Below are 23,051 nucleotides of genomic sequence, written 5' to 3'. Positions count from 1 at the left end.
AACATTTATTTAGTCTACTTTTTACAACGATTGAACAATCCTTCACATTCACTCCAAAAGCTGTGCAACCAAACATAAACATTCAAACAAAGAAGCAATGAGTTCCACGAGTATAGCTTTTATGAGCGTATTAAACAATAATACAGTTGTCTGAGTTTTTAGGAGTTATCGTAAGGCTGTCTGACGTCTCTGCACAGATGCCCTCGGAGGCAAAATAATTGCACCCCCATCCGCTCCCCTCAGCCCCGTCTTCGTTCAGAGCGTAGGACGAGCTCTCATGAATGAATTATGTGCAATAAAACGTTTCCAGTCCAATTTGTTATTTTGCTGTATAAGAGGAGTTGATGGGACAGATGGAGAATACAGGATGATAAAATAGAGGGAGTGCAACATGCCTCTAGATCGCTCTCGCTTCCTTTTTTGTTTCCTTTTTGTCTGTCAATTAAAGATAAATGACATTTTCCTTCATTTGTGGCCACGAATTTCTGCATGTTACACTGAGGTTGAACAGCAATTTCGATCACAAATTCTTGGAGAGCATTATTGTTTTGACGGCCTTCTTTTGTAACTTTGACTTCGTGTATTTCTTGAATATAAACATATTGCATCTAAATGAATATATTGCTGACTACAGTCCACATTTAATCTCAACACTCTTTCCAGGGACTGCTGTAGAGAAGCATCTTTCTGATCTGAGAACATGTTTGGAATTAAAAGTTATCAAAATAATTTGTTTTCGTTGATCGGTGTGCCCGTGGCGTGGCGGCCAAAAAGTGACCCAAAAGTCATGTTATTAAAAAAACAACGGCATTTTCAAAGTCAAAACTGACTTCTAATTTGTTTTTAAGTCATAAAAAAGGGGGAAATCGAATTCCTTACCTTCTGGTTGAGAGGCAGCAGTAATAACCACTTTGCCAACAACCTTCCCAGAGGCCAGACAGCATTATGACAAATCTTTGGCTCACTGCAACCTATAACTCCACCGTCCACAAATATTCATTCAAATGCGACCAAAATTGCCGCAGACATTCTTTGGATAGTAGATATACGTGTTTTCAAGGGGGTCTGCAGTGATATCAAATATCTTCCTGTAATGTGTAGTGTATGCTAAACGTTTTCAATTTCTCCAAATGTTTCAACTTCAGTAAAAGTTGAATCACCATCAACAGGCCAAGGTGGAATCTGAACCATTAATAGCAACCTTGGTGAAGTAGAATCTTTTACCTGTTGAGTTAACCAGACTGTCGGTTGAGTCTCTGGAAGCTCTGAGTGAACTCCGTGAAACACTTTCTCCTGTTGCGGTTCGTCCTCTGACGCCGACTCCGAGCTGGATGACCTCATGAAGACACGGGTTCGAGTCCCGCCGAGGTAACGTTCATAGATTACCCGCCAAGGCAACACACAAGGTTCATGGTTTACCCACCGAGGTAACACACAAGGTTCATGGTTTACTCACCGAGGTAACACACAAGGTTCATGGTTTACTGAGGGCAAGTTCCCTTGATGGGTAAGCCACATAGTTCATGGAGGGTGAGACCTCTTAAGATGAGTCCCTCTAAGGGTAAACCACACAGGTTCAGGTTTGTTCATGCAGTCATACTAATACCAAACCAAAGGTCAACTACAACACAAAACTCAAACAAAAAACAGTCCAAAAGAGACTTTGCTTTTCTTTATTGTGACAGTGTCAGAAAAAAAAGACATATTTTGTCCAAAATATGATAAAATAAGTCATTTTTGTCATCTAAAAAGTGACCCAAAATTAATTTTTGTATATAGTATAGAGTATATAGTAGAGTATATAGTATATAGTATATAGTATAGAGTATATAGATTATAGCATAGAGTATATAGTATATAGTATAGAGTATAGAGTATAGAATATAGATTATAGTATAGAGTATAGAGTATAGAGTATAACGTATAGAGTATAGGGTATATAGTATATAGTATATAGTATATAGTATATAGTATAGAGTATAGAGTATAGAGTATATGGTATAGCCAGGGCGATGCGACTAAGTTTGATGTTTCACCATGACACAGGAAGTTGATGTTTAAGGTCAAAGGATGCTCCAAACTTCATGAAACTTTGCACATGCGTCAGGCACCAACTTTCATGAGTTTTTGAAGATGTTAAAGCCACCAAAAATAGGAGTTTTTTTCAAAGAACAACAAGGAACGAGATCGAGAAAAAAAATTAAAGCTGCAAGCGGGAATATGCGGACCTTGCCGTGCTGCACTTTGGGGAGCCAGCGTCACCGACCCGCTGGATCCCCGACGTGCAGTGTGCGAGGGCCCGCATATCACTGTTTGCAGTTTTAATTGTGTTTTGTTTTTAATAAACTTAGGCCAATAAATGCGATACTGAAATTTAAAGTATCTATTCCTGTTGATCACAGTCAAAAGTCCTGCTTACATCTATTTTGACTCAACATGAACAACTACAAATACCTTTTTTAGGCTGTGGTCTGTTGGTCACCCTGTCTCTGCTGATTGATATAAATACCGGGAGTTTCCTCATAGCTTATATTTTTCTTATTTTCTAATCCATGCCTGTGGCTAGAACCATACTGAGATCAGCAGGAGGCATTGGTGCATTTCCCCAAGGTCAGATCAAGTTTTTTTTTTCTTATCTCTTTGTTGGAAGTGACTATGGTAACAGTCCCCATGAGTGGACCCTGTTTAGAGATGGCTGCATCACACAGACTCCCAACCTGCTTGTCAGGATTACTTAACACACACCTGCAATCATGGAGTTCTGTTATTAAAAAGAACACTTTCTAGCTTTCATTAATTTGTCTCGCCAAAGCTGTTCAGACATCACTTGCTGGCGCGGATTTGGAACAATCGCAACTCCATTTTCTCTGCACATTTATGCAGTTCATTTGGTCCAATGTATCACATTGCTCAAACCTTTCAGATCAACATTCAGAAGTGAGTTGACTGCAGGAAACTTTGCTCTCAGAAAGGTCTTCCTGTACCTTTAAGATATGTCTTCTCTACATCCAGTGATCATCTATCAGACAGGTGTTAAAGAGTCATTACAAACAATATCTTGTCCTTTTTGAAAATAGAAAGATGCTTTAGAGAAACTTCTAATTTCTCTAGGAGTTGACTCTGTTCTGATGCTATGTTGTGTGACAGAATAGACTTAATCATATCAGAAAACATAAAAAATATACTGCTAACGCTACATATTTGATTGTAATGTGGGAGTGTTACAGGGCGTTGTTGTATTTACCCCCTGATCTGCACTTTTCCTTTGTGTAAAAGCTGTAACAAAATCTGAAAACCTATCCCACTTGATATGTAGAAAGTTGTCTTATAGTCAAAACAATTTTCAGCTAATGGATGGTAGAATAGGTAACGACTCTGAGGCACGACACTCTCAGGCCCGCTGCACCATTAATGTTGCTGAGCTGCAGAGGAATGGATGCTTTGACTCGGAAATAGGTTTTATCCCTCTAAAAGTGGCTCTTTTGATGACAGTTTGTCGCATACATGCTGCACTTCCGTCGGAATGCAAGAAGTTTGCCCCATTTTAATCCACAAACCCATAAAGGCCTATATCCCAGATAGATCTGTGCTATGAAAGGGTATAAATAATGGAAGCTGCAGTCTTTACAAGTTAAAAAAGACCCACAGTACTGTTACATAACAGTGGAATGAGTTATGAGGATAACAAATTAGCTGGAGTAAGGTCGAGTACTGTAGACTAATCGACTGCAGTACGCTAACACAAACACAGATTTATGCTCAGATTTGTCCTTTAAACGTAACCACCGTTTTTTGTTTTTTTTCTGTAAATGTTTTCCAGGTTCCCTTGGCAACTTCACCTCTTCTCAACATCTAAGCTTCTTGGATACTGGCAAGGTCTTTCGTGCTTGTACTTTGGTTTAAATCCTGCAAAAGGAAAGGAAATGAAAATCCCTATATTTTTTAACATGTGCGTCTTGGACTCACTCCTTCTCCTCAAACTTTTTGTTCAATGTGAAGTGATCCATCCACTGAAGTCATGTGTGTGTTCCAGTTATTTATTTGGTTCACTCCAAAAAGTGAATGTCACCGTATGGGTCCATTCTCTAGGTCCATGTTTTTGTTTTAATACTACAGTACGTAGCACACAGATATCCTCGTGTCAATTTTGAAGAATGAAAGCCACCAATTGGAGTTAATCATTCTGTGTGTGTGTGCATGCTCGATGGCTTGATTTAAGTCTACTAATCACAGATTCTTTTTTCATTTTACACAGCATAAAATTATGTAAGTAACTAGAGTTTATTTATCCAGCATCCAGAAAATGTGGACTAAATTGAAAAGTATATTGCTGAGTACGTGTCGTGTTCAGGTGCTAATGAAAGGCTCAGAAATATGATAAATGATATGTGTTAGCTGCTTTCATTTTGTTACAAAAATCAGACAATTCCCTTTTAGATGAATAAAAGTGTACATGACAACCATTGAAAATAGCTGTCACTGAAAATAGCAGGTCAGGTCTTGTAGAAAACAGCCCCCTGCAGCCTGGAGTGAAGTAATGCATGAGGAAACAACATCCACCTCAAGCCTAGCACTCAAAATATCCTGACAGTATCACATTTGTTGTCCACCTACTAGTTGAATTTTATTCTGGGACAAGTAGTACAAAATAATCTTTTATCCTTGCAGAAACAGTCACTTCTAAAATCTGTACCGGAGGAACAGAATAGAGCAGAGCAGAACAGAGCGGTTCACTACATGGCAGATCAGTGGCTAAAGGGGGGGGGGAAATAGTTGGAGTATTGATTATCTTGTTGGCACAGCAGGAACCAATCAATTGCATGACCGCACATGACTGTATGTTCGGGTAAACTTTGACTCCATGAGCACGACTATCTGAGCGCACTGTTGCAGCCATATAGAGCTTTGCAGTGCAGAGAGAACTAAGAGAGACTAAACATGGAAAGTGTGGTCATGATAAGGAAGTGAATAGGTTGATTATGGCAATTCTCGCTGAACAGGAAACTCCCAGGGAGACGATTATAAAAGGGCGTGATTTGAGAGTGGGCTTTATTTTAGGCCATCACTCACACAGGAGTGTGTGTATGCATCGCTGCTGAGTAAAGGTTGACGGTTGTGGGGATTAGGCCAGAGGAAGTCCAGTGCCAGGGTCGAACGGTGCTTGGCATGAGAGTGACCACTCCAGCATTCATGACTAATATCTGCCTGCTTGTTCTCCGCTTCATTTGACCCTACCTCGTGCTTTGAGTGACTACTCAGTGAAGGCACTTCTTGCCTCGCCCCAAAGTGAGTCCGAGAACATCTATCTTCATCTATATTTCAACCACGTGGCTTTGTGACAGATGTCTCCAAATATAGAAAATACTGCAAGACTGCATCGAAACCATGGATGATCGTAGTGCTTTTTGCGGTTCTAATAGAGGGAAAGATGGACTTACTGTACCACAGAAACACAAAATGCGAGTCCGGAGGGGAAATTAGCAACAGATTTGTTAAAGAATTCAGATTGAGAATTCCTTCAAGACGTTCATGGAACGACGGGAAGACCCTTGAAGTTATACGACCACATTGTCAGACTACTGAAAAGGTGCTTATCATCACGCATCTGTCACAAATATATGGACTACTTGGGGCCGACTGAACCTACACGTTCAGCAGGCTGTTAGAAACGACATATATGACCAATGGAAAGCACCAGCAACACATGGCACACCATTGTGCTTTGGTTGGGTTTAGGCACCGAAACTGCTTGGTTAGGTTTAGGACAAGCCATTTGGGTTAAAAAAAATAAATTATATATGAACGTCACCTAAGGTAACCATGTTACGCATGTTAACATACGTAACTTTAAATAAGCCAGAGTTGACGATTTCTCACACCGGGTATAAACAGCTGCCTCCTGGGTGAAAGTCCTGTGTTCAAACCACACAACCACCCGGAGCTCCTCCCTTTGTGGATTCTGTCACAAACTGTGTTCCAGTATTAGATTAAGTGTGTCCCAATACATAGTATGTTAAACATCGTATGCCAAAAGTACCAGGATGTCCTCTACATCCGGTCGTATGTTGCAGTTTGCAGGCCAGCATGCTTCTCTGGCTGCTCTGACCCACAATCCTCTGCACAGCAAAAAGATCTGTCACAACGACGGAGCCGCCGAGGGAGTTGTTGGCGCCGATGCTCCGCCAGCTTCGCAAGAGGAAGAAGAAAAGGCATCAAAAAGAAGTGTAGCATTGGTTGCAAATCACATCCTTGTTCCTTTTACTTTTAATGTCGCGCTACGAATCACTGAGTTCAAGGCGTATGTCCCATTTGTATGCGTACTGCATGCAACAGTAAGCAGTTTGTAAGGGTAGATGCAGCATGTACTACAATTAAGAAGAAAAAGTATGCGATTCAGAACGCAGCTTATGTCACCTTCCTCCTTTGCTACTGTCATCATTAATATGGCCACTAGAGGTCCTAAAAACACGTAATCTTCTGGCCTACTAGCAGGAGCAGTTTGGGTCTGAACATTGGATTATGAAATAAACGGGTGATAACAGCCTCCTCAACTTACTAGTTTAGTGTAGACTTGTACTAGCCCACATATTTGGGACAAATGATGATAACAGGTTGTTCACTACACTGATAATTGTTAAATCAGGTGTGGAGGTTAGACTTATGTTTGTATGAATCCTTGCTATGACTGCATTAAAATCTTAGAATCACCTCTTTGTCTTTGAAGGTAGTTGGCGAGTATTTTTTTTGTCATACATACTTTTTAAAAACTGCGTTTATTCTGTCCTACTTTGTTGAATTGTGTAGGATGAGTCCGTCTCTATAAAATATTTAAGGGGAATTTGTACAGTATGAAGACATAGACCTTGGATCATCATAGCGCAGTCATGATACTGAGCTGTACATTTGTGGACAGAATTAGACTGTATAACTCGTGCTCTATACTCAGTGAATGTGGGCTGGCTTGCTTATATAGTGGAGGGTGCCTGAGCCCTCACTTGGCCAGTGTCATTGCCCTCATCGCTCTACAATAATGAACACTGTTGGTCACAATGGATTTTAAAGAGGAGTTGGTTATTATGTGTGTGGGATTCCTCAATTTGTTCCATTGGTCTTTCACCCTATTAGTCACAATGTGGGTGCAGTGGAGAGGTTTTAGAGACGATGTCTAAACAGGACATATGGTGTTGCAACTGACAGTAAACCAAATCTGGATATTAATATCAACTGTCTGGTAGGCCCGTATTCCCTATTTCATGTGCTGTGTAAATATGAAGTACATTTATCCATTCTGATGAACTGTTATGGGTAGTAGTGCAACCCAGGCATTTGTCTAATATAGTGCAGTTTAGCAGTGTGATCCTAAAGAAGCACAGCCAACAGTTCTGGGCCCTTCAGCCATGTCACTGGACATCAGCGACTGTGTTGAACACAACTTGTTGCAGGGCTTTCACTGGGCAAATAGCTGTGTGAGAATGAACAGATGCTACCCCCAGTTTGTTAACAATCAGTTTGTGTTTGTGTATGGATATTTGTGTGTGCGCGAGTGTGTGTAAGTGTGTTTGAATGAAATCTGTGGTCATGACTTGGTTTCCAACAGCTGTTCATTTTTGAATGAACACTTTCTCCAAGCAGTGCCAAACACAGCTCACTCTCCTTCTCTGATTGGTCGACGTCTTGGCTGTGAGCGTGCTGGGAAGGGGGTAGAGGGTGGTTTCCGCTCTGTTACTGAACATGGACTTACATGCCGTCCCAGTCCGGCATTCCCTGAGAGCATCAGTCATGATGCACAAGTTTCTAAATTGTACAACAGAAGGGTGATTATGAAATTTAATCTGATAACAAATATCAAAGTATGTAACCTGTTTCAAAAACTTTCGGCCAGTGTGTATCTGATAAAATTACTGTCATACATTAATACATAAGATTACATGATGCATATATTAGTAGGTGGAAATTTACAGTTAGATTTTTTTTCATACTGTCCTCGATCATTGATATAAATTGGAGGAAATTCTCAGCTCAGATTCTCAGTGTTTACCATGTCTTTTAATGTTAGCAGGTAGTAATGACAAAATATTACAATGATCTCAGTAAAGTTCACCATCTGGCTCCTTCATTCTAGACTATTCTCAGTACTTTCAGTCAGTTCACCCAAATTACAAATATACTCTATACAACCGCGGATTGTTTCTAAGAATTTTTGTAAAGGACAAAAAAGTGTCACAACACCTGGTATAATAAAATAACTCTCTACATATGATAATATTTTTCATATTAAATAAAATGATAGGATTCCTTCCATATACCCTAAATAAACAAATGATAACACTCATTCATGCGGTCTTCACTCCCTCGTGTGTGAGCCTGATACAGTGAAAACCACATAAACCATGCGTAAAACTGGAACCAGTCCATTTGTCTCTATGCATCTTAAATCAAGTTATTTTTTCCCATTGGGAGAAAACAGGCTGTTAAAAACTCACAAGGGAGCCACTTCCTGCCGGGCCGCAGCCTGGGCAATCAAAAAGAAGTATTCTAATGATCCCTGACAAAATTGTCAGACGATATCCTCCAGGGTGCGATGATACTTTACATTAGAGTAGACGGATCGATAGCGAAGATGACACGAGAGGCCTCTGCAGAGGGAGGAAGCTGGAGAGAGTGCAGTGCAACGCCTCTGACTTGTGCTGATTCCACCGTGAGCCCACTTGACCTCACAGGACACATGTGAGCCTACGTAAACTGCTTAAACACAGACTGTATCTGAAGTGGGATACTGGATATACTGTGTGTGTGTGTGTGTGTGTGTGTGAAGGACTCCTGTTCTCTGTGTGTGTCTCTGTGTGTAAATGCCTTAACAGGTACACAGAGTGTGAAAACACTGTAAATAGCTCAAATGACAGCCACCTCTTGACTTCAATAATAAATTCTTGTAGTTGTAAAGCTTTAAACGGTGACAGAGCAAAATGATGATGCTGTGTAAAGAAAGTCAATCAGGAAACATTTTGTTTCAAAGTGGCCCACATCCCAGAGGAACCAGTTATCACAGACAACTGACAAGACCTGGGCGCCACAAAACTAGGTCATTAAAGTGGATTAATGCTGTAATTCAGAGATGAACACACAACACAACCCCACTAATGAACTCCTCCAGTCTCTCATCAAGCTTCCTGTGCTGTGGCTAATGTTGTTTATACAAACCTCAGCCTTTCCTCTGTTTCGTTCATTCGACAATACGCTGGATAAGAGCAGCTTTTGATAACACCTTCTCCAGAGTTCAGCTGCAACTTGCTGTTATTACAGAACATACTGTAATTTTGAAGGATAGATTATTTTAAGAGATCGGGTGTTATACATGTTACATAATGTAGAAGTATTTAACGTCAAAGTGATTTGTGTGACATGGTTTTGGGGGTCATTTGGAAAATAGGAGGATCGATGAAGTGATATAATGCAACACTGTGCAGATCAACCTTTTTCTGTGAAAGTCCACATATAAGCAAGAACTCAATACTCATCCCAGACTTATAATTTTAAAAAATTACACAGAAGAAGGAAATTACTACATTTCCTAATGGGCCATTTGTTCTTGCTCGGGCCATAATGCTGGTCATTTGTTTCTCTTGGACCATAACGAAGATTGCTTACTGGCAAAGAGTGCGTACCACCTGTGAGGGGAGTCAACTCTACACCAAGCAACTAATGGATCCTCTTCCAAACACTGGCAGACAAATGGACTTCTACCATTTGTGCTGAGAGAGTGGCGCTGACAGATCTGAGGGTGATTTAACCCTAGATGGAAAGTATGGAATAACGCAAAGAGCAAAACACTCCTCTGGTTCCACAACAAATTAAAAATGTCCACATACACACACACTTCCTCTCTTGGCATAATCAGGGGAAAACAATATCTTCTTCTCCGTTCGTCTGTGATGGAAAATCTTTAAATCCTTAGAGAAAAGTAATCAGAGAAGAAACAGTCGCTATGGGCAACACTAACTGGTTCCCTGTCCTCAGGGTTGAAGAAACAACATACAGCAAGTAAATGTGAAGGGTTTTTTTTTTTTTTTTTTCAACTATTGATACATAATTTTACTTTTAAATTACTACCAAATTATTAGAATTTTTTTTTATATTTTCATTAAAAGTTTTATCTTGCATTTGTTTTCATTTTTATTATGATGCTCCTTTCTTCTTCATGTATTAATGTTTTAATCATTTCATTCAGCTTTATGAAGTAATAGGGATCTGTTGCTTAGATGACTTGATGCAGGCACTTGAAGCATCACCATCAGCCTCTCCTCGTGAGTCTTAGCACCTGTGACTTCGGAGCTTGTAATCACATTATCTCCATTTACCGTCATCTAAATGCACAACGATGCAACAACTTGAGGAACTGAGAGCAAAGAAATGATAAATGGAGAAGAAATGGCATCAAGGTGATGGTTGTAAAAATGTAGACTCTTCGACATGCGATGCACACATGCCCTCACGAAGTAAACCGACTCCTTAGACGTTGTCTCTTCTAAGAATTCAAGCAGAAACAGCTTGGGACAATGGTCTCACTCGGATCACAAAAATTTCCGAGCATCACTGATATGACGGCGCAGAAACCACGTGTTTACGTAATGGAAAGCCAATCTTTCAATTTAACCCCTCCTCCCGGTCTATTTCTAACAGAGGTCCGATGCTAAAGGGAAATTGATGCAAATGTTTGGATACAGGCGCACCGTACTTTTGGAGATGCCAGTGGCGTGGTGCTGAGACGGCTTGAGGAAAATACCCCACAAAGGGAGCAAACGCACACTCCAGGAATCACGGACACACACCAAGAACCCGAGCCTGGCTTTAACAGGAACGTTGCAGCGTGGGACTATAAGAAATGAAAACTGAGGTTTGGTGTTGTCTGACCTCGCCAAACAAGCTGCTTTAAAGGAGGATCGAATCGGACTTAATCCGGCAATGTGGGGTTTTGTTGGGGCTATCATTGCAGCAGTCTGTGCATAGGATGCATCCTCCCTTGGCTTTTGATGCTGTGCAGATCCACCCTCCTCTCCTCAGAGTGATGAACTAATAGGCAATGATTTTCTCCTCGGAAATCCACCGTGGTTTACTGTTTTCACGTTAGTTGTGTTTGTTTACTGGCGACACGTTTCCTCCCGGTGCGACACATGCAATTTATAGAGTATATTTTCTATTATCGACTAGTTGAGGAGGCATTCTTTATACGCCAGAAGAAGAAAACACACCATTATTACGAAGTCTGACAGACACTGACTATTTTGTCACGTGAATGAAAGCGCATAGGACTTGGATATACCTATTTTTCTATGATACAATTGGTAGCCTTGTTCGGGAGAACTGATCCAATTGTGTTATTATGCAACCGCAAGGATCTCATCTATATCTGGGTGTTTAAGCCACTGGATTGCTCTTCGCCCAAATCAATGTGGTTTCTTTGGAACATTTTCAGCAAAGGAACGCATATGCTGCAGTGTCTTTGTGGCAAGAGTCTTAAGAAAAACAAGAATCCAAGTGGTAAGCTCATCACCATTATTCCTACTCCTCTGTTTCTCTGATGTGAACCGGCGTTATGCGTGCGCGCGCGCGTGTGTGTGTGTGTGTGAGAGAGAGAGTGTCTGCGTTATTCGTTTGTTTGTTGTAATGGTGATGGATCTGTAATCATATTTATGCAGCGAGTGGATCATGCAGTGGCGCTGGGAGGGGAGGGGGTGGGGGGGGGGGAAACAACTTATTCTGTGCAGCTACTATATCGGCGAGCCCAGGTTTGGGGACGCAGCGCGCAGACACACACACAAAGCCCCCCCTGCATCACCACGGCACCATGATCTCCTAACTTTTTAAATAACGCTCGCTCTCTCCCTCTCCCTTTCTTTCTTTCTCTCTCCTTCACACACACGCACGCACGCACGCACGCACACACACACACACACACACGCACACACACACACACACGGGCTCGATGATATTTCAGTGGATCAAATCCACGCGCAGTTTTTTTTCTTCTGTACAACGTGTTTCCCCCTATAACCAGATTATTCCATCCTCGGGTTGACTGCAGCAGCATTTCCCCCCTCCGCATCACCACTTCTCTATTAAATGAGAGCTCTACTCGCTGTGTTTTCAGCAAACCAGCCGGAGGAGACAGACTATTCTTTCATGTCTATCACTCCGCTGTAGCAGGCCAATATTCCTCATGCGGGCCTGGGGAAACGGGATTTTCATGCAGGCACTGGAGTTGATTTTGTGTTGGAGAAAGCAGGCAGCTGCAGGTGCGAACAGAGCATGTCGAAAAGGAACTGAGCTCCACTGCACTTGATGCAAAACCTACACCTGAACAGTCGACATCTTTCAGGTTCTTTTAGTAGAAAAGCAATGCCCAAGCCCTGATTTCAGCACCCCACCTGCTAATTAAATGAAACGTTGCAGAGGTTCAGTGAGCAAGGGATGTTTATTTCAACAGGCTGTTGTAAAGCCTCAGGTAGACAGCATGTAGTGCGGACTACTTGTTACCTCATGTAGCGGGTTTGAGGACGATGTGCTGAGCAGCAGTTCCTCGACACTGCAGCTGCAGTATAGTAGATCATCATCATACTGGAGCGGCACTATTACGCCTCGCCAACACTGCAGGCGCAACAACAAAAGTCATCGTCAACTATAATCTAAAACGACATGATATTTTTGTAGCATTATGTTTCTCTTGTAGCACCAGTTAACCCTCGTTTTTGCATTTCACGTTTATTTTTCAGGCTAAATGCCTCAAAAGCTGACTTCGCAAAAACCTCACAGGTGTTTTTTTTTTTTTTTTTTTTTTTAAAGACTTATCACTAATTTGGAGACATTTCTAGATTCTTCCAAGAGTTTCCTAAACATTAGGGGGGGGAAATATTAATAGCGTTGCACAATAAAGACGATGTATTGAACTCTGGAGCTGCAAATTTATCCAACCAGGAAGTAACATTGTCGCCTTGCTGGCCTTACGATTTACAAAACGGCATGTTCATTTGTTTTATATATAAAATTAATAGTGAATTAAAGTTTATGTTGACATAAATAAATGTGTATTTGCTATTTTACTATTACGTATTTAATTGGTTTTACGCATTTATTTTCGTAGCAAGGAGAGACATACGTCACTTCCGGTTTCGCCCGCGTGGTTTAAGGAACAGTCAAACGGTTACAACTCGGGACAGATGTTTTGTTTTTTATGGCGTTTTAAGGCTTAGTGTGGATGTTTAAGAAACCCTAAAGAATTTGGAAACCAGCTCCAAAAACGGGTAAATGTTTTCATTAAAACCTTTGAGTTTTTTTTTCTTGTACTCTTTGACTTTTATTAACCTTTTCAAAACAAACAATATCAAAGTTAAAGTAAATATGATGATTACATGAAAAGCACCATGTGGGACTGCAAGGCCTTGATGGCGTTGACTTACTGATTGCTGCTCAGTGGAAAAAGCTGCAGTAAGATACTCGTGGCCCTAACTTGTACTCAACACAATGCAACCAATCAGTCAATCAAGCTGAGGCTCACTGTTCTCTGAAATGCTAAGCCTTTCAAAGTAAGAGTAGACCATATTCACCTCGTGGACAGTTGTTATAGAATAAAAGAAATTGTAAGGGTTTGTGCTGAAGCAGCAGGTAGAGCCAGTAGTTTATTGGCCAATGAAGTAGGCCAGTATGCAGAGTGTGTCAGTGGGGTGCAGTGCTCCTTACAACTGAAACCTGCTAACTCATTGAATCTACCCTGTGACAAATCACACCACCGATTTGTTTTAGCTCCAGATGGTACCTTAATAAACCTCGGAGGATTTTTTTTCTTTGTTTTAGTAAGACAGTGAATCCTCTGTGTGGCCCACTGTCAGCCGAGGCAAGTGTTCCCAAGCTACTGCAAAGGCCTAGATATATAGTGCTCCAGCTATATTCAACACAACATAACTGAGACAACGCAGGATGAGTAAGGCAACCAGACTTTTTCAGTCGGGCTCACAGTCTTTGTCAACATTAAAAGATCAGTCTTATAATCCAGGGATTGTTCTCTCTTTCCAGTTACAATATCTTACTGAACATCAGCAGTCCATCTGAAGAAGTTTTAAATAACGAGCGTTTAAGCACCTCTGCTAATGATACTTTATTTTATTGTCGTGGGGTTTAACATTTCCCTGTTAAGCACTATAGCTTCTGGTATTTAAACGAAATCTACGTCTGTGATGATAGTATGGAGTTATATGCGTGTAGAGAGTTTGTCTGTAGGTCACTGTGCAACCACAACTGTGTGTGTCAGCATCAAAGTAGATTTGATAAAATATTCTGATGACTCTGATTTGTTTGCCAAATCCAATTTCTCTCTATCATTATCTTTAAAGTCTGTTTGCACCCCTTTGAATTTCCCTCTAAATGAATTTGCCCTTCAATCTGCAGAATATTTCCAGTAAATATTCCCTTTCTTGTTTCAAACTAAGTGGTAATGCATCTGTCTCAGATGTTGTGATGGATATGTGGAGTATGCTGCAGCCGAGTCGCCATGAATGCGGTGTGGATCGTGCACGGCATTGACATCGTCATGCAACGAAAACTACTGTAAGTGTGCTTCACGAGGATGAGGTGAAGATGCTACTTTCTGATGCAAGTGAAACGATGGGTCAGAGCTCTAGCACAAAACAGAATGACTCACTTTCTTGGCAGATGTGGCAGTTTGACATCAAGTAAAGAGTCTTTTTTAGCCGTTTTTCCAAAATTGTCTTCCGATAAAGTCACTAAGCTTTTATACCCACTGACCTAATATTCTTCCAGCTGTGTCCCTGTTTTCTACCAAGATGGTTGCTTCATGTGCGATGGCTCGTCCTGAGGGTTGGCGGTCGGGTACAACCGGCCCGGCTGGCCCTCTCCTTAATGTTCGCTCTCGTGTGACAGTGATGCTCCGTGTCTTCGAGTACTTCATTAAGTCAATTAAGTCATGAACCAGGCGAGTTGGAGATCCAGTAGGTTTCACCCTGCAGCCTGTGCAGCAGCGACGACTTTGCCAGCGTCCATTTAGATGTCATTATAAAACTTTGAGGATGTCATTGAGTGGTGCGCACCGCCGTGATGAATGACAGTGGTTTAATGAGGGCATTTGTGATAAACGGCAGAGGAGAAAGTTATGTCATGAACTGCCATATGTAATTAAGGCAGATTGTTTCGATTGGCACTCTTTGCCATATCTTGGGCTTAAATGCTGTGGAAGGTGATTAACCAGGTTGCTGGGAGAGCAGAATTGCACTGTGTGTGTGTGTGTGTGTGTGTGTGTGTGTGTGTGTGTGTGTGTGTGTGTGTGTGTGTGTGTGTGAAGTTGTAGTGTGTGGCTTCCTCAGAGTTGCGCAGCAGTGGCTCATTGACAGCAGAGTGACAGTAGGTCACTGAACGCCCAGGCGTCCACGTGATGACGGTTCATAGCATATCAAGTGAAGCTGAGCTCCGTGGTGTGTGGCAGAGCCAGGAGGTCGGACCAAAGCTCCGGCACTCTAATGCTATTTGCCCGTTGTTTGCTGTGACCCAAGATGATTTATTTGCCTCTGGTGTGACCGACCACACTGGCTATCAGAAGACCATATAACCTTGTGCTGGTGCGTATTTGAGAGCTGTGGTCTGAGGATGTAAATTTATTGTGTCTCAGATTACCTAAAATCATAAAATCTAAATGAGTAGAGACATAAATAAACAAAAGGCACTGGTTTGGAGGGGAAATGTTTAAAGACGTATTTACACTCATATGGCAGTAAATTGTAGCTGACAGCTTCATGACGAGGCTGTTAATACCGTTTAAAGATCAAGGAGCTGCTTTTGCATCATCACACTGAATGAACCCCCTATAAGGTGCATATGTCTCGATGCCTTGGCTGTCATATCAAGTCAATTAATCTATCATTTTATATCTCTCATTCACTACATGGGTATTTTTGTTATAGTCAGATACTGGTGCTACTGTCTTTTGTTAATGCATTTCTCATCTCACAGCAATATGTCAAATTCTGCCTTTTCCTAAATCACGAGACTTTAAAAAAAGGGCCAGAATGTTTAATATAGTTAAAAGATCCTTGATTAATTTGTCTAACAAACTCACAGTAGTTTAATTTGTGCTGACAAAAAAAACAGCAGTGTACTTAAAGGGGATGGCGGAGATTCAAACAAGAACTCCTACAATTAGAATAACAGCAGGGTTGGCTAAAAATATCCTCCTCCAACCACCGTTGCATGTTGCTAGGTTTCATACAGAAACATTGCAGTAAGTTTGTAAATGGCTAAATGGCAGTAGCATCACACACACACACACATGGTTTGTGTAGCCTTTGGCATATTACAGCAATTACAGCAAACAGCCTTTCCAGCTAACAAGTTTAGTAAACACTCATGTTTACAGTATGATGGCCATTATAAAATTTGTACATTTTTTACTATGTCACACGGCTGTGCCTTTTGTAGCTGAGAACACACGCAACCTTACAATGGATTCAGAAAAGGAGGATTAATGTTTGAATAAATTATTTTAAACCTTGAGATTTTCAAGGATTGTTTTTCTTCTAATGGCAGCATACAAACCTTTAAGTCTGCAACTCCTTTTCGTGCTTCGTGATCATTTAGAAAGAGTGATGAAGTTGCATGTTGCTGCAGTGGATATGTCACACAGGTCAACAAAAGAGCCCGCCTCACTCATTGTTTTGGGGGTGATACAATGGCAGCGGCATGATCAGTTTCCCTCAGGGAATTAATTTGGGCTGTGTCTGGCCTGCTCTTGAAAAATATGACCTGCTGGGGTGATAAGAATGGAGTTCCTGGGTGTCATTCTACCTCCCCCCGCGAGGCAATCAAGTTTACATACAAATCAGAAAGGAGAGCAAATGTTCGTACAGTGCGTCTATGTAGAGAAAGAAAATGAACAAAAAGAGCGAGCGAGGTTTGCTATTCAAAGGGAGGAGGCGTAATGTCTGTTTATGCGTGAAGCAGGATGCTCTCATCAGGATGCTCCTGTTTGCTGTGGTCACGGGCATGATGGGACACGTGGTCTGGGCTTGGTGCCTTCAGGGGTGACTCAGTCCACTGGACCTGCAGGTGGAGGGTTTTACATTGAGCTGCTCTCTGCTCACCTGGCTTGAAGGGTATAGTCAGACACATGAAATGGATCACTTCTTGTCCAAGGATGGATAACATCTTTTGTTTGTGATACTTTGATGTTTACCATTTATAATTAACTCGAGGTTTTTTTAGTGTGGGTTTGCATGCAGATATGAAAATGCACTGTACTACATCTTTTATTGAACTGAGGTGCAACACGAAAACAGTACCTTTATGTTCTACTGTCTTTCTTCAGCGCTAAATTATACATTTTATTTTTGGATCTAAAGCTGCTATGATTATCTAATGTATGTGAAAGTGACACTTGTAGTGACGAACCCACAGATAATTATCATTTAACTCCAAAGTTCTCTCAGCTCTATGGAGCTTTTCTGCATCTTTTGATTATTCAGGTTAGTGAACAGCTGGTGATATATAGTAAAGCATTTAGCAGTAAGAACATTTTCTTGAGGAGTGCTGCTGGATCACACCAGAACAAGTGAGCAAAAAAACAAAACAAAAAGTTCACAGTTCTCTTGATCTTGTTGAAATTCATTTACATTCTCTTAAGTGCTTGGAAATCCAGTTATCTGTAAAGAAAATGTTGCGCAAAAAAGCCAATAAAAACAAATGGAATAGTCAAAGTTGTGAAATTGACATGTTTATGATGTATTGATTGATTTATGATGTCAACTCGAAGCCTTGTTTTGATCTGCTACTGTTTGCCCTGTTTAAGTTCCTGCATTACACTGTTAATTTGTTGGAACGTGTTGTGACTGAAATCTGACAATAACACTTAAGCTGATGTTAGAAAAATTACTCAGAGGCTGGATTCCAAATCAAACATATCGGACATTCATTCTTGCAAGAAGGAGCAAATACATGTACACTCAAAGAAGAATGTCCAGCATTGCTCAACGTCACTCCTCCGTAGGGCAGCTTATATACAGTGTGACAAACAGTTGACAGTCACCCCCATTTCCTCTGTATATCTGATTTTGTAGATAGTACTGAGTGAGGTCGTAGGTCACAAGATAAAGGTACAGAGACGTTGTAACTGAGACTATAGAACCATGTTGTGCAACGGATAAATGAGTGCATCTTTTCTGAGACAATAGGAACATGTTGTGCAACAGATAGACAAACATTTGACAAGTATGATGAGTTCACTATTTTTCCATCAGATGAGTAAACCAGAACAACTGTTGAAAATAGCAGGATTATACTCTATTGAGTTAAAGTGTTTAAAAATATTTAGGCTACATTTCTGAGTATAATAAGTAAACTTGCCTCCACGGTGGCTCCACAACCTTACAAAGGAGCCACGACTTAACAGGTGCGCTCTTGTATTTCAACAAATAACAGTACAGCTCTGTGTCTGGATTTACATTTGTGAAGCTGCCAGACACAACACTCCAAATGAGAGCTAATCCATATGTACCACTTACTTGTTGCCACAAGCATTCAGTACATAAAATGCAAACCAAAGGATGGGAGTTGGTGTTAGTTTGAAGACAAAGCATTGGCATATCAGATCTTGCTTTTGACCTGACCTGGGTGGTCTTTAAAGCCAACGTGACTATTCTGATCCATTTTCTATCAGTTGATGGGTTCAATAATTGCTTTCATATTGGATAATAACAGTCTTTCTGAATGTAGGTAAAGCACAGAGAATAGATGTGTGATTCTAGCAGTCTCCCTTTTTTGTAACTTGCACTTAGTGGATTGAAAGGAGATGATATTGTTGTTTTGAATTAACCGTGTCAGTGCTTGTATCTGTTTTAAAAGGTTATATCTGTCATTGGCAGACCTGTCTAATGCACCTTTCATTTCCAAGGAAACATTTCAAGCTTAAAAGATGACATTTCTGTTTTGTTCAAAGCGTACATCACTATTATCTGTATGAAAGTAGGTGTTATGAAGCACGTTGAGCTGCTAAAGGCCAAACAAATATTATCAGAGTGAAGGCACAGGTAGATGTGAGAGAGGAGCGCAGATTAGCTGATTGCTTTGTGATGTGATTCACAGATACAGTTTGCTACCTGTGGTGGGAAACGTTACTGTGAGGAACATGTGGCTGAACGAGAATTACAGTGTGATTACTGTGAATGAGGCTGATTTAGCAGAATTAGACGGCATTGTGAGGAAGCGCTGTGTAAATATATATTTTTTTAATAAGGCTGTCGACATGCAATAGACAAAGCATAATCAAAGCCCCGAGAAGCAGCTGGAAACAAATGGTCAAAAGCATTTCACACTTCCTTTTTCTCAGTTTCTGATGTCAGCTTTGTTTCCGCGACGGTTTTGAGTTATGCTCGACTCCGAGTGGTGGAATTGGCCATTTGTGGATGGGTACTGACATAGACTTGTCAGACTTGAAATAATAACTTCAAAGTGTGATAAACGGTTTCTCAGCTGACAGTTTTATGAACTTCCTTGTCTTCAATCATTTTGGAGTCATGTCAGGTCAGTGAAATTTCTGGTTAGGCCGCGAGTGATGTTGACCAGAGCCCTTAAATGTGATCAATTAATGTCGGGACACTATTTGAATTGAATTACAGTAAAACAACTTGAAACCCCAGTTAGGCGAGAGTGTAGTCAAAACTAGAGATGGACATCTCAAGTAAAAGTACTATTCCAAACCCGCTTTGAACTATTTGATTGTTAATCGAATATTGTGCTTCATTGTCCAACATCAAACTCACTTCGTCTGGCCAATAATTATTGATCAGTGGATGGGCCGTCTGCTCGGTGCTGCGCTCCGATGTTGGTGCTTAACTGTGATCAACTTTACCTGCACCTCTTCTTCATTCATGTTCTGAAGGAGCTCCATACAGAACTTTTTGAAGACTGTAGTCTTCTTTGCATGTTTCTGCTGTTTGCATGTTTGAAAGCTCATCAGATGCCAAAATATTACACAGTGGTTTGTACTCATACAAAAATGTATTTCACTGGGAAATGAATTAATCTTGTTTGGTGCCAATTGTGAGGTGAACAGTAGTACTGCATATACGTTTCAAAGTAAATCTGCCGGAAGCACCATCTGCTTGCACTTATTTGATTGGCCACCACAGCCAAGTTTAATTTCATCTGCTGTCGCATGCTAATTAAGCTAATGTAAGCTCCACGTGTTGGTTGAAACACTGTCTCTTGTCGCCTCCATTCACCACTTGGCCTGTTATTGTATGTGCAACTGATGACTACATAACATGGGTTCATCACATCTTCCCTGGCAAGAAGACAAAATCCTCATCAGCTGATGATCCATGTACAGTGGCAGACATGATTATAAAGAAATAGCAGTTTTCTGGTACTGCAGAATAAATCTAGTTAGTCCCAGCATTTCCCCAGTGCCAGGACATGTGCAAGGACAAATGCAAAGCAGCTGAGAATGGGGCGTTTATTTATTTATTTATTTTTTTGCAAGATAACCAGTAAGCCAACAAACTAATGTACAACGTGAATAATGGTGCCTGTGGCTTTGAAGGTGATGCTTGGTTATTTAGTAAGCTATTATCTGAAATTGAATGCACCAGTTACACTTTTCACTCCTGTGTTCATTGATTTGACAAGCTGAAAAAAAAAATACCACTGTCCAAACTGATGTCTGCCATCCTTAATTAATTTGATCATTTACACACAGAGTCTGTACGTGCAGCCTGAAGACAGCCAGCCAGGCTGCTTCTTGCTCTACATTTCAAGTATTGTTCAACATTAAGTACATTTGGAAATATTCCTAAATTTGGAAGACATGGGTGCAGGTTTATACTTTTTTTCCCCTTCAGATTACCATATAACAGATTAATTTCAAAGGCATCTCTAGTTTAGTGATCTCAGTAATTTCTCACTGGCTTCAGAGATGATATGCACAACTCTGAAAGCTCCATGTTTTCCAAGGTACACTGGGAAATCTCAAAATAGTCACAACAGCGGCATAGTATAGCCTGAGCTTTTCCCCATTTGGTTTTCTGCCCTGTGTCTTATGCTTCATAAATCACCTTGTAATTTGGCTCATATTCTGCCCGTAATAGTAGGAGCTGTGTGACATAACCCACATTTCTGGGAGCTGCGGTGTTGTGTGAGGAGCAGAGATGTAAAGCGGAATTTCTGGTAGGTCCGAACTACACACACACACACACACACACACACACACACACACACACACACACACACACACACACACACACCTTTCTGACATGACTGTTTCTGACATTCACACCCACTTCACGCTGTGGTTGGCCAGCTGTCCAGAGGTGAGAGGGGAGTCAGGGGAGCATTGTCCTTCTCATACTATCGCTCCTTTTTATTTTTTTACTCAAGTCATTTTGGAACTTCTCGTGCGTACAACCCAACGCAGTTACTATCAACGTCTCCTTGGAGAGAAAATGTGTGCGGCCACCCTCGTTTTTTTTTAAACCGTATCGCCACCCAACCCTCCCTAATTCTGACTTTTCAACCCACCTTCCAGTGTAGACCACTGTAACACATTTTCCAACTGAACTATCTCCAAGAGACTATAACCTGACCCTAGCAAAACAGCATTGTCTTTCTCTAAAACACAACACATCTTAAGGCTACAGGATCACAGAGGACTCGGCATGGGATGATTTTCCTGGAGCTGCTGATCTTCTCCGCTGGGCTGATGCACTGCGCTCTGATTCACAATTAAGTAACAAAGTGACGCGAAAGACCGATGAAGATTAAGAGAGAATAATACGGTCAGACGATGAGATTATTGATTTTTGGGACCAGAGGTTTGAACAGTTGTACTGCAGAGCTGACACGGGATGCATGTGCCTTTTGAGGTTCACCACCATTGGTAATAATTTACGGTAGAGGATGAGAAATCATCGGTGCTCAGTTGACGTTAACGCTGTGAAAGTTGATGAGAACAGTTTTAATGGGTGTGCAAAGGACCTTTGTCTCTAGAGAGCTTTTGTCTTGAAGTTCAGGGTTTTGCAGTGAATCCTGACAGTTCAGTGTCTTGTGGTCAACACTGTCAACTACAGGTTAAAGGTCCCATATTTTACACTTTTCTGGTGTTTTGTTTGCAGTCTTGATATCCATAAAATATATTTTTGTGGGTTTAAGTGCCAAAAATATCTCTATGTAGTTTTACATGTCCTCCCTTCAGGCTCTCTCTCCAGGCTGTTTTGCATCTGTGTCTCTAAGGCACATTGATATCAATAAATCTGTCTTCTGATTGGTTGACTGCTTTCTGAGTGACACACGCCCAGGCAAGTCCAGGCTTTTCTTCAGTCTTGTAACTTGCTAGCTCTGAAATAAAATGACCACCTGGTGTTTTCTTCTACACAAAAGATTGGACTGTGGGCCGTGCTGAGGGAGGAACAGTACTGAGTGTTTTTAGGCTAGGCTGTCACAGTGTTATACCACCTAGACCACCTTTATCATAAACAATTTAACATGGAATCTTTACAATATGGGACCTTTTAATATCCAAATAATCACTGCTGATTATCTGCACTGGCAATGGATTAAAACGGTATTGTGTTTTGATACATTCCCTGGTTATTTTTGTTGAATGTCACAATGTGTCACAAATCTAAAGATCCAGAACTTAGCCTTACTCAACAGTAGGTTGTGTTGTTATGTAGATAAGAATAGTATTTTTTTTTTTTTTTGAAGTGATCACAGATCAACAGGTGAGGTGAGTCCACGCTGACTGAAGGGTTCCCCGCAGCTCAGATGTATATGTTCATAGGAGGATAGAAAGGATACAGACGTCAGAAATGGTTGTTTTTTTCCTTGTTCCGACTTTAAATAGGAAGTAAGCGTAGTACACGAGGCTTTGGAAAGTAAACCCCCAGGAGCTCGCTCAGTGTGCTCTTTTGTAAATGTAGTGTGAACTGGTTTTAGAGTGGTATCACTTCCTGACTCCCACACAGCTGTTGCTGCTTTTAGTTTTTGAACATCATTCATAT

At 41.0% G+C, this 23,051-nt stretch overlaps 1 protein-coding gene across 1 annotated transcript in view; it reads left to right on the top strand.

Moving 5' to 3' along the window:
* Window positions 1-10,685: 10,685 nt before the first annotated feature.
* Window positions 10,686-23,051, top strand: part of fgf14 (fibroblast growth factor 14) — a 101,298-nt gene continuing 88,932 nt past the window's right edge. The window contains exon 1 of the mRNA XM_069154291.1: window positions 10,686-11,538. Within this exon, the coding sequence (XP_069010392.1) occupies window positions 11,331-11,538 (208 nt within the window). The 5' untranslated portion in view covers window positions 10,686-11,330. The remainder of the gene's footprint in view (window positions 11,539-23,051) is intronic.

Source organism: Embiotoca jacksoni, unplaced genomic scaffold, assembly GCF_022577435.1.
Source record: "Embiotoca jacksoni isolate LCO1_2020_lvr unplaced genomic scaffold, fEmbJac1.0.p SCAF_2, whole genome shotgun sequence".
NCBI lineage: Eukaryota > Metazoa > Chordata > Actinopteri > Embiotocidae > Embiotoca > Embiotoca jacksoni.
This window is presented reverse-complemented; position numbering and strand designations above follow the sequence as displayed.